The following is an 11,644-nucleotide window of genomic DNA, read 5'->3' as shown; positions in this document are numbered from 1 at the left end:
TAGCAACACCGAGGGTTGCGATCCCGTTGCCGGTCCCCGGACCGGTGCGGGGGCAACACTGAGGGTTGCGATCCGTTGCCGGACACGGAAAAAAGACAAAAGACAAAAAAAAAAAGAAATGCAGAATATCTGCCCCAGACCTACTGAATCAGGATTCAACCCCAGGAGATTCATATACACATTAACGGCTGTGAAGCACTATATGGAGGTTTAGATCACCTCCATCTAAAATGCATGAGATTCACAACTTTCTGAGTTTGATGCTGTCACTGGAGATTTTATCTTAAGACACAAGATGATATCTACATAACATTAAGAAATTGGTCTTTCATTCATCCTGAGAGGGCGTATTCCTGATCAGAGTGTGACCTTATTTTTATTTGCTTTTTGTAACTAAATCATTTTTATCAAAATACCACACAATATAGTTTTACAGGTAAATCACATTCAGGCACATAGTAGCCTCTGCTCTATGCCTCTCCATTCCCACTTTTAGTTCTTTTTATTATTTCTCCTTGTATTTATCTTCAAGCTTCTATTGCTATTGCTTGCTTTTTCTGCTTAGATGTTACCTGTGGATTTCCTGCTATGGAATTGAGAATTTAGCTTTTCTACCACCCTCCTCCACATACATACATCCAGATACACAAACATACACTTCCCCTCCTCCCATCCTCCCAGTAAAGCTAAATTGCCATTTGAAGTTAATATTTAGTGCTTTTATTATGACCATGGAAATATTATTTTTCAACTTTCTGTGCTCCATGGAGTTGGCAATTACTTTATTTTATCATTTGCTTGGTTTTCTAGGCAACGATTGCTAATTCAATCTCAAAGTTTCCAACAGAACTGAATATTTACTCTGAATATATTTAAACACAGCTATAATCAACTGATTTTGTTTTCTTCCAGGGACATCCCTCCTGGAGCACCTGTCTTCTGGTTTCAGGATGGGTTGCTTGCTTCCTTCATCTGGCGGCACAACTGACATTCCAGGCCTTTCTCTTTGTCTCTTTGCTATGTTCAGTCTCATTTCTTGAACACCATATTGTCCTCTTTCTTAGTTTAATTCTTCATTTTGCTGAAACACATCATCCAGTAGCTTCCTAAGAAAGGATGTGTGCAAGGTCAAATTTTTGAGACCTTATATGTGCAGGGGCCAAGAGGAGACATCCCTTTCAACTTCCTGAAGGTTCTCTGAAAAATCACCTGATAAACACAGATTAATATGAAGAAAAGCCATAACAAATTTTATTATATCAGAGTTTTATGTGACACAGGAACCTTCTCAATGAAGACACAAAAATATAGGGAAAATTACCCGTGTTTATTCTTAAGTTCTATGAAACAGGCATAGCCATGTAGAAATGTGATTGGACAGGAAAACTATGATCTAATGCTAATACACTGAGTGCAGAAACTCAGCAAGCCCTGTCTGTTCAGATTCTTCTTGGTCTCTCTGTGTAACATTCATTCCTCCAGGGTATGAGACAGGACCCTTTCTAGAATGGGGTCTTATGACCTACAACCAGACAAGATAGGCTAGGGAAATTCTTTGTGGCCAGCTGCAAGACAGAAAGGCAGGGGAAAAGATTAGAGTATATCTATGACTGGTCTTGCAAAGAGGGATTCTAGTTTCTATGGCTTGCCTTAGGGGAGAATGGGGCTGAGAGACAGGAGGGCAGGAGATGGTCACAGGAAAATTTTGCTTTTGAGGTCTTCATTTTGGGGTGTCACTGTCTGGGCCCCAACATAAGGTTGAAAATGTGATTATTCTACCCTCACACTTGATAATCATTTGGACAGATACGCATTTCTAGGCTGAAAATCATTTTCCCTCAGAATTTTGAGAACATTGTTTTATTGTTTTCTAGCTACCAGTGTTGGTGTTCAAAAGTCTGATACCATTTCAACTTCTGGTCCTATGTATGTGATCTTTTTTCTTTTTATAACGCTCTTAGGAGTGACTAACATTCTTTAAGATTTACTATGCACCAGATAATTCTGTGTACATTTATAGGAGAGTTCTAGTTGTGATTTCCTTAGTTTATTTTTCATTCAACAATCGTTTATTAAGTGCTTCCTATGTGCCAGATGCTGGGTCATAATTCCTAAAAGTAGAGCCTGATTCTTATTCTATCTCCTCCTCTCCTAGGGGCTATCTCCCCTGCCCTCAACCCCATTAGTTTTCCTTCAAAGTATATGGGGACAAGGATTAAGTTCTCCTAATTCTGACTCATTTCCACTCTTGCCTCTCAAGTCACTAAACTGAGATGTGCTGGAACCTCTGTAGCCACCCACTTACAGATTATCACTGGGGACAGGTTTCTTTTCCAGGAGACCAATCCCTTTTTTAAAAAAAAAAAGATGACCGGTAAGGGGATCTTAACCCTTGTCTTGGTGTTGTCAGCACCACACTCTCCAAGTGAGCCATGGGCTGGCCCTAGAGACCAATCCCTTTTTTAAAAAAAAAAAGATGACCGGTAAGGGGATCTTAACCCTTGTCTTGGTGTTGTCAGCACCACACTCTCCAAGTGAGCCATGGGCTGGCCCTAGAGACCAATCCCTTTATTACATGTTCATTTTTCTTAACAGCATTCTCAGAAAGTTGCCTTAACCCCTAATTAAGGTTACTCTAATTAGACTTACTATTTCATAGCCCTCTTAGGTTCACATGCTCTTCCCCATTTCTAAACCGCAGTATCTGTAACACTTCACACAAACAGTAGTCCTTAGAACACCTAAATGGCCCCCTCCTGTCCCCACCCCCATTTAGCAACTCACATGGGAGCCCAGTGCCAGAAAGCATCTGGTTGCTTCCTGGCAGAGCCTGTTTCTGTGTTCTAGGGCTGCAGTCCTGCAAAATCCCCCATGAGAGCCCACAAGCATCATCCCACTCTCAGAGAGGAAGAGCTGGGGACAGAGATACTGAATGACTTGTCCCTGGACACGCAACTCTGGGAAGAAGAAAGCAGCCCTTTGTCCCTTGGACAGATGCCCAAGTAGTGATGGGGTTAGAATGCCTTCCTGACAACTCAGATCCCCAAGGGAGAGCCCTAGGGCAGAGAATTAGCAAAGGCAAGAGGGTGAGTCTTAGTTCTCAGAAATCGCTGACTTCCTGGCTAAGCCCCACTGTGATACTGTGAAATATATATTTGGTATTCTTCCCTGTCCCTTTCCTAGCACATGACTTCTAAAATCCTTAGAATCTCTAAAGTGATGATTTTTTTTTATATGCTAACGAGTTGACTGATGGCTGGCAGCCCCTAAGTAGCTTCAGGAATGGGGGCTTGTTATGTCCCTTTCCTAGCACATGACTTCTAAAATCCTTAGAATCTCTAAAGTGATGATTTTTTTTTTATATGCTAACGAGTTGACTGATGGCTGGCAGCCCCTAAGTAGCTTCAGGAATGGGGGCTTGTTATAGGAAAGACCAAGGCAGGATTAAAGGGTTGGGATTTTCAGCCCCACCTTGGGGAGGGGAAAGTGCTGAAGGTGAAATTGATCATCAACGGCCAATGATTTGGTCAATCATGCCAATATAATGAAGTTTCCATAAAATCCCAAAAGGACTGGGTTCGGAGAGCTCCCTGATAGCTGACACATGGAGGGTCCTGGAGGGTGGCACACACGGGAAGGGCATGGAAGCTTTGCACCCCTTCCCCCATACCTGGCCTTATACATTTCTTCATTTGTATCCTTTTTAATAAATAGGTAATTATAGGTATGTTTTTCCCTGAGTTCTGTAAGCTTCTCAAGCAAATCAATCAAACCCGAGGGGGGGCTTGTAGGAAACTTGATTTACAGTTGGTCGGTCAGAAGTTCCAGGGTCCTGGACTTGCGACTGGCATCTGAAGTGGGGGCAGTCTTGGGGACTGAGCCCTTAACTTGTGGGATCTGATGCTATCACCAGAGTTAGAGGACAACCAGCTGGTGTTTGCTGCAGAATTGATTGCCTGATATGCTGGGGAAAGCCTATATACATTTGGTCACAGAAGTTTTCTGCTTTGATTGTTGCTGAGTAAGAGTATGTTAAAACACTTTGGTTTGTTTTTCCCTATATACTCACCCACCTAGGCCACCAGCTGCTTATGAGGCCAGATTATCAGCAGCCCCCTCCCTTCCCCAAGGCCTCACCTGGCAACAGGTCACAATGCTCCAGCTGCCCAGTCCCAGACCGAAGTGGGAGGAGGTGAGGAGGGTTTGGTGGGTGGGTGTGTGGGGTGGGGGAGATTCCCAAGCAGACCAATTCCCACTCTCTGAACTCATCCTTGAGAGTCTGCAAGGGTCTCACCCCCTCCCACACCCCACCCACACCCCTTTGTTGTCCCTTCCAGCACTAGCTCTTCCTGTCATCCACCTCCCTCCATGACCCGGCTCTGCTTACTCAGGCCCAAAGGCCTTGTAGATCCCATCCAAATCCTTTCCAGGGGCCAGGGTGCTGGGGAGGGGTCGGCTAGTCAAGTGCATCCATGTGTGTCCCCCGGGGACCCTAGCTGGGCCCAGGTCCTGGACAGTGTCCTAGGGCTGGGGGCACTAGGGCTGACAATTCAGGCAGTCTTTTCTATGGCTGGCCCAGCCCTGCTGCTGCTGCTGCTACTGGTCAGCTTCCTTGCCTTTGACCTGCTCCACAGGTAGGTGGGCAGCAACCCGGCAGGTAGGCATTGTGGGCAGGTGGGCAAGTGGTCAACTTCTGTACGCCCAGCTGCCACCCTCTCTCTCCGCAGGTCCACAGGTCCCACCCTGCTACAGCACAGACTTCTCAGAAGGGGCCAGAGTCCGGCAGCCGGTGAGGGTCCAGGACAGCGGTAGGATCTACTCCTGCCGACAGGGGTGCTCACAGGACAACTCAGCTTCCAGGATGCTCTGCTGCTGCTGCTCATGGGACTGGGGCTGCTGCTGCAAGCCCATGGCATGCCCTTGGCCCTGCTTGGCCTGGCTTTCTGCCTCCATCCTTGGGCCTTAGGGCCCCTCCTGAAACACTGAGTGCCCTCCAAAAATACACTGGCCATTGTGCTTCCTCAGGCCTCCTTTCCTCCATCCTGGGCTAGACAGGTAGGAAGATATCCTTCTATTCCCAGCCTGAGCCTTCGGCAACCTCTGGCCTCATAATATGGGCAACGGATACCTGGGTCTGAGCCGCAGGGCAGCATGAGATGGCAGGATATGAGGCAGGGAGCCGGGACAGGATGGGTGGCCATCCCAGGGCCTGTGGGTTGGGGAAAGCCATTCTGGCCTCCTCTGTGGTTCTAGAGAGTGAGAGTCCAGAGAGAAGTACTTGAAAGAGAGTTAGGGGAAGGGGCTGAATATCAGCCAGCAGGGAAGGGCCAGGGATTCAGGGAGGGCTTCTCACAAGTAAACAGGAGAAACTACATTTTTGGGCTGGCCAGGCTCACCTGCCAGCCTGGAGGGTCCATGGAGAGGGACTCAGATGAGCCTCAGACCCCGCAGTGGCTCCTTTCTTGGCTGGACCCCACCCCAGCCCGGGTCACAATGGGGCTCCTCTGGGGAGGGCAGAGGTAGGGGAGAGTGGGGGCTCGGATCTGGCTGCCAGGCCATCCTGGGCGCTGCAAGAAGCAACATGACTTAGGTGGCTCTGCCCCGAGGTAAGTCCCAAGCCCCAGCTCAAAGCCCCACCCCACCCACACTGGTGCCCTCCTGACCCTCACACCCCCACCTGCCCTGTGGTCCCAGGCATCTCCAGGGCTGCTTCTGCAGCTGGCCTGGCCCTCTCCCCAGGTACACCAGCCGTGATGCAGCAGCCACGCATGGAGACAGACACCACTGGAGCCGGCGAGGGGCCTCAGCAGGAGGTGCCCTGGTCAGCCTGGGTCACGCGGCAGGGCTTGGCACGCTGGTGGGTGTCCCACGTGCCCCGGAGCTGGGCCCAGTGGTGGAGCACATCGAGCTGGCGGCAACCACTGCAGCGTGTGCTGTGGGCTCTGGAGGGGATACTCTACCTGCTGCTGGCACTGATGCTGTGCCATGCACTCTTCACCACCGGTTCCCACCTGCTGACCTCCTTGTGGCCCGTCGTGGCCGCGGTGTGGCGCCACCTGCTGCCAGCTGTCCTGCTGCTGGTACTGAGTGCCCTGCCTGCTCTGCTCTTGGCAGCCTCCTTCCTGCTGCTTTTCTCCACGCTGCTGAGCCTCGTGGGCCTCCTCACCTCCATGACCCACCCAGGCTACGCTCAGGACTTGGACCAATAGAAGGGCAACCCCATACCGCTGCCTGTGTCTGTTGAGCCCTGGCCTAGAGCCTGAGGCCCCAGGGAGAGTGAAGGCAGTGGGACCAGGGCCTTCAGTAGGCCCCAGACCCCGAGTCCCTGGCATGGTTTGGGACATGTGTGGTATTGCTGGAGGCGGCAGGTAGTCTGGCCTGACTTCTGGGCACCTTCCTCAAGCCGATGCTGTGGGTACCTGGTGTGCAGGACCAAGGGATTTGAGAAGAGGAGGTAGGACAGATGGCTTAGCCAGGAACAGAGCTTGGCCAAACCACCGAGAGCACCCACGTGGTTGTGGTGACACCACCGGGGCCTCTTTAGCACCTGGCAACATCTTTTTCTCACATCTGTTTGGCTGTCTCAGCTTCAGGCTCATGGAGAACTTCTACCTGGGGGCCCGGACTTGCCATTCCTCCCACTGATCTCCTCCTTCCACTTGCAGGAGAACCACGGGCCTTAGCAAGGGCTGCACTGACAGAAACCTAGCTAGGAGAGGGCTGGCCAGAGCCCCCCGAGACCTCAACTCACCTTCCAGACCTTTCAGCCCAGGCACCCCCAGTCCCTAGATTTTCAGCCTCCTGCCTCAGTCCACATCCCCAACTCTGGGAAATGGGTGGACCAGGGTGGTGAGTTTCCCAGAAAGAAACTACTCACTATTTGAGAATTCCAAGGTCTGTTAGGGAGAAAAGAACAAGAACCCCATTTCGCCCACCTACACAAGGTGTGGCTTTGGCCAATTAACTCTTTTGAGCCTCAGTGTTAAGTATGTCCCAGCCCTGTCATGGGGTTGCTGTGAGTCAGAGGCAATACCTATTTGTGCAGTACTTTGTAAACACCAAGAAACTGTAAGATGTTGCTTTGAGCTCTAAGAACATTCTGTAGGCTCAAAAGATCTTTTTACCCCAAAGGCCACTGAAAGAGCAGGAAGCTTCCCTAAGATTGCAGGGAAATGCTCTGTCATGGGTAGAATTTTGGCCATAAAATGGTAAACAGAAGATGGATGGGTGAGAACAAGATGTAAAAGGTCATGTGCCATGAAATCTCAAAATGTGCAGATGTTGAACTCTTCTGATTGTGAAATGCTTGGGGCTGGGGCTTGGTGCCAGGAAGTGTTTGCACAGCTGTGTGAGTAGGGAAAGCTTAGCCCAGGGATTTCCAAAACTGATCCAGCAAGCAGCTCACAGCACCAGGAGGGCTTTGAAAGGTGGCATCCCTTGATGCCCTGGATGCTGGCCATTGGCACATCTGCTGACCCCCCCAAACAAAATATTGAGTGACCAGTTATTACCAAGTATGGTACATGATAGACACCCACCCAATTCCTGAGCCTCCCCAACTCCCATCCAGTCCTGACCTCCACTTTATATCCAATCCTAAAATCCTAGCTCTTGAGGCCCTAGACCCAAGGTCCCCCTCTCCTGTCACCTAAATACTCAGGCCTTGAGGACCAGCCCCTAGAGTCCTGGTTCCTTTTTGCCAAAACCCATTTGCTATAGAGCTTCGTAACCCTATATGTCACAGTCTAGATGCCTTCAGCATCAGTGCCTGAAACCCAAGGGCCAGTCCTTCCTGTTCCTTTGTAGTTTTAGCTGGATACAGCCTGGTAGCAAGGCAAGGTAGGACATGGGGTGGTATAGCTTTGTGGTCAGCACGGGCTTTGGGTTAGCTGAGGCTGGATTGGAATCCCAGCACTGTCAATTTCTAGCTCCATAGCCTTGGTGGAAATTGCTAAACTTTCCTCAACTTCATTTTCCTCGTATGTTACACAAAAGCAAACACACCTGTCTTCCGGCTCTGGTGGGGCTGCTGGAGTGCAGGTGAAGCACCCAGACCAGCTCCTAGCACCGCAGATGATAGCTATGCTGTGACTACTCCATTTTGAGAAGTCAGGGTCGGGATGGTCATCACCAGTGGCAAGGCCAGGCCGTTTGACTCCCAGTACACACTTACAGGCTACTGAAGGGAAAGTGATGGGGGAAATACAGCAACCTGACTGAGGACCCCATGGCTTCTCAGTGCCTATTCTCAAGAGCTCCTGTCAAAGACAAACCCCAGGCCTAGGGAGGCCAGAGTGAAACCAGCCTAGATGTCTGGCCGGCTAAGGCCTCCGGGTCCTATGCAGTGGGGATGGAGACCAGGATGCCTGGCCTCAACACATCATTTACTTGGTCATGCATTGCCGGCTGGGGACATCATTCTAGAGCTTTGCTGCCATTGCAATTAAGGGAGAGAGGAGGTTTTGGCCGTGCTCTCTCAGAAGCAGTAGGGGCCGGAAAGCAGGCAGGAGCAAGGAGAAGGCCCTCTTCCCTTCCCCACATAAATATACATCTTCCATTCTCCTGCCCTGCTGGAGTGCGCTAAGGTGGTGCCAGACTGGAGGGCAGACCTGCGCTACTTATCAAATTAGATCAACACACACCTACCGTGCAGCAACACACAAGGAGTTCTCACAGAGGTCCATAGGGCCTTGCTCCTCACAGTGCCCTGCCAGGACTAGCAATATAGGCATCCCCTGGCAGCTGATTAGAAATTCAAAGTCCCAGGCCCAGCCCCAGACCTGCTGAGTCAGAGCTTGCACTTTAACAAGATCCTTAGGTGATATATGTGCCCACTGGTGTTTGGGAAGCACTGCATGAGAGGGGCTATGTTTGGGCATGATTATCCACTGTTATCGGTGAAGGCAGGAGATGGGGAAGGTAGAACCTGTGGAGAGGAGGCAGCCCTTAGAAGGGGCAGAAGCTACACGAGTCAATCTCAAAATCTTAGCATTTATTGAAAACCGGAACAAGAAATCAAAGAATTCCTTTTACACAAATTTTAAATGCATGCCAGAAGCACGACATTTTTTTTTTTTTTTTGGCAAGAACAGATAAAAACAAAAACAACAGAACGGACAAGACTAGGGACAGGCCAGTGGGAGTGGTGTATGGAGATAAAAGGGAATAAAGTGAGGGACCTTGCAGAGATGAAAAATGATATAGTCAACATAATTCCTGAAATTCCTTTAAATGTGGACAAAGTCATCCATTTATTGTTAAAAGGCTTAAAAATTCAAGCCCGGAAAAAAGGAACATGTTGGAATGAAGGAGTTCTAAGCCTTTCCAGTTTGGGCCAAGAAGGGAGAGCTGTCCCATTGGCCTGTGTGACCTCGGAAGCTGGGTGAAGATCATTGCCTGCCCTCCCGCACCCCACCCTACCGCACCTCCCCTCACCCCGCAGCCTGCTGTGATGGGGGAGGGCTGCAGGATGGGGATCCAGCAACCCATTTGGCCTGGCCAGAAAAATAATCAGGTCAGGCAGGGTATAAGGAACCAGAGCGGAGGAAGTATCAGCCACAGGGTCCTTGCATCTAAGAGAGGGGATCCACGGTGGCAGACACATGTCCTGGGGGGTACCTAGGAGCAGGGGCGCCCAGTAGGACTACCCTCCATCCCAAAGAACAGGGAGCAGAGAGAAAGCGAGGCCGCCCCGCGGGAGGGCCCGAGGGGGCCGCGTTAGGTGACGCATGCTGCTGGGGGTCACCCTGGGGGAAGGAGAAGGTTCCCTGGAAGGAGCAAGCGGTGCGTGCGGCGTTCGGGAAGCTTCCAAGGGGCAGCGGCGGGAAGCCGGGAGGGGGCGCTCTTCTTCAGATTCCTGGGTGCAGGGAAAGGGGAGGGCTGCGTTGGGGCCGAGCGAGGCTGGGGTGGGGGGAGCGGCTCATCGACCCGAACAGTCAGCCGCCACAGGGCCGGAGGGAGGGAACTGGGTCATCGGGAAGAGGAAGGCGGCCCAAGGACCAGGGGCGGGGGGCGGGATACTGAGGCCGCGGTCCCCCCGGTCCCCGTCCCAGACGTGCGGGGGAGGGAAGGGGCGGAATCCGGGCGGGGGGCACAACGAGGCGGCAGGAGCGCCTTGGTCAGACAGCCGCCACGCTGAGGCTGGGGCGAGGTCACAGTGGGGCATCCCTGTGCGACGTCGGGGACACCTGAGGCCAGCTGCAGGGTGGGAGGCACTGCAGGCACTGCGCTGTTCCCCAGGCTCCGGTGCGCAGCGGAAGGGAAAGGCGACTGCTGGAGGGCGTCGAGGCGGGAGCGTTGACCGTGGGCAGAAGGAGGCGGGCGAGGGCCTGAGGTTGGGAGGGAAATCCCAAGCGCAGCCCGGGACCGGAGGGCCGAGGGTATCCCCACGGAAGGTGCTGGGGCTCCTGAAGCGGCCGGGTGCCCGGCATTGCAGCACGCGGACGCGGCGACCGACGGCGCGCCCCCTGGCGGAAACGTCCGGTTCTGGCAACTAAGAGTCGCCCTTGGTTGGGGTGGGGGACTTGGGGACCGAAAGAGAGAAGTGGTGTCCCACGGACTTGGACCCCAGCACTTGGGGAGAGGGGCGGGGCCTGGGCCAGGGAGAGGCATCTCGGGCCCGCCGTCATCACAGAGGCAGCTGCGTTGGCTCCTCACCCCTTGCCCCAAATCTCCGGCCTCGGTTCCCCAGGCAGAGATCCAGAGGCATCGAGGGCAGAACTCTCGAGAATCCTGGAGAAGGAACTGGCTTGACTGTGTCTCCTGACTCCTGGCCCAGCCCTAGTCTGATATGATCCCATTTCCCGTGGGGTAAGGAGCTGTCTTTTGTGAGTTTCTGTCAGGGTCTGGATGCAGCAAAATTTGGACAAGTTATTTTTCTACTGAACAATTATTTCCATCTATATTCTATAACTAACCCTTGCTTCCTTTATACCATTTCCTTGCCTTTCAAATATTTTCTATCTTAAAAATAAAAGTACTTGATTTAACATCCATGGTTTCTACCATATTTTCTGGCCTGTAAGTTCAAACGTCTAGCCCTCCAAATATTAATTTTTAAAATTGATATATTGTATACTTGCAAAATATTTGTAACACCTGTGAGAGTTATGAAGCTCTCTACACCAAGGGAGACTCCATCAGTCTAAAAGACAGACATTGTCAGGACAGGGCCTCTTCCTGTGTGTGTGCCTCATCTTACTGTACAATGCCCAAACAATGGCATATGGAATTGCTCTTCATAGGCACCTTTGACTTGATCCTGACTTAAAAAGAATTGCTTCTGGGGTTCGCCATTAAGAATTATGTAGATTACTGTAGATCATCGGTAGTTAACCTTTATCCAGTTAAGGAAATCCCTTTCCATAACTAGTTTACTAACAGTAATGGATGAATGTTCCATACATTGTTCATCAATAGATGAATGAATGGATGTTCAATGAAACTGCTTTTTCTGTATCAATTATGAGGACTACTTGGTTGTCCTTCTTTATTCTGTTTAGATGGTGAATTACATGTTTGTTTCTATCATTAAACTATTTTTATGTTTCACTATTTTTTTTTTCCTTTTTGTCTTTTTTTACTGACCGGTAACGGGATCGCAACCCTCGGTGTTGCGCCCAGACTGCGCTCAGCCAGTGAGCGG

At 50.8% G+C, this 11,644-nt stretch overlaps 2 protein-coding genes across 2 annotated transcripts; both read left to right on the top strand.

The window, feature by feature from the left end:
- Positions 1-4,368: 4,368 nt before the first annotated feature.
- LOC103588841 (chromosome unknown open reading frame, human C20orf141) lies at positions 4,369-4,986 on the top strand. Its single transcript, XM_008570657.1, is given in 2 exon segments — positions 4,369-4,634; positions 4,728-4,986. Coding segments are annotated over 2 exon segments (525 nt in total).
- Positions 4,987-5,570: 584 nt separating this feature from the next.
- TMEM239 (transmembrane protein 239) lies at positions 5,571-6,222 on the top strand. The gene is made up of 2 exons (XM_008570651.1): positions 5,571-5,606; positions 5,740-6,222. The coding sequence occupies exon 2, from the start codon at positions 5,754-5,756 to the stop codon at positions 6,207-6,209; it is 456 nt and encodes a 151-aa protein (XP_008568873.1). The 5' UTR covers positions 5,571-5,606; positions 5,740-5,753; the 3' UTR covers positions 6,210-6,222.
- The last annotated feature ends 5,422 nt before the right edge of the window (positions 6,223-11,644 follow it).

Source organism: Galeopterus variegatus, unplaced genomic scaffold (assembly GCF_000696425.1).
Source record: "Galeopterus variegatus unplaced genomic scaffold, G_variegatus-3.0.2 Scaffold621, whole genome shotgun sequence".
Lineage (NCBI taxonomy): Eukaryota > Metazoa > Chordata > Mammalia > Dermoptera > Cynocephalidae > Galeopterus > Galeopterus variegatus.
This window is presented reverse-complemented; position numbering and strand designations above follow the sequence as displayed.

Coding starts and splice junctions, on each gene's coding strand:
- TMEM239 (XM_008570651.1), top strand. CDS start 5,754: ATGCAGCAGCCACGCATGGAGACAGACACCACTGGAGCCGGCGAGGGG.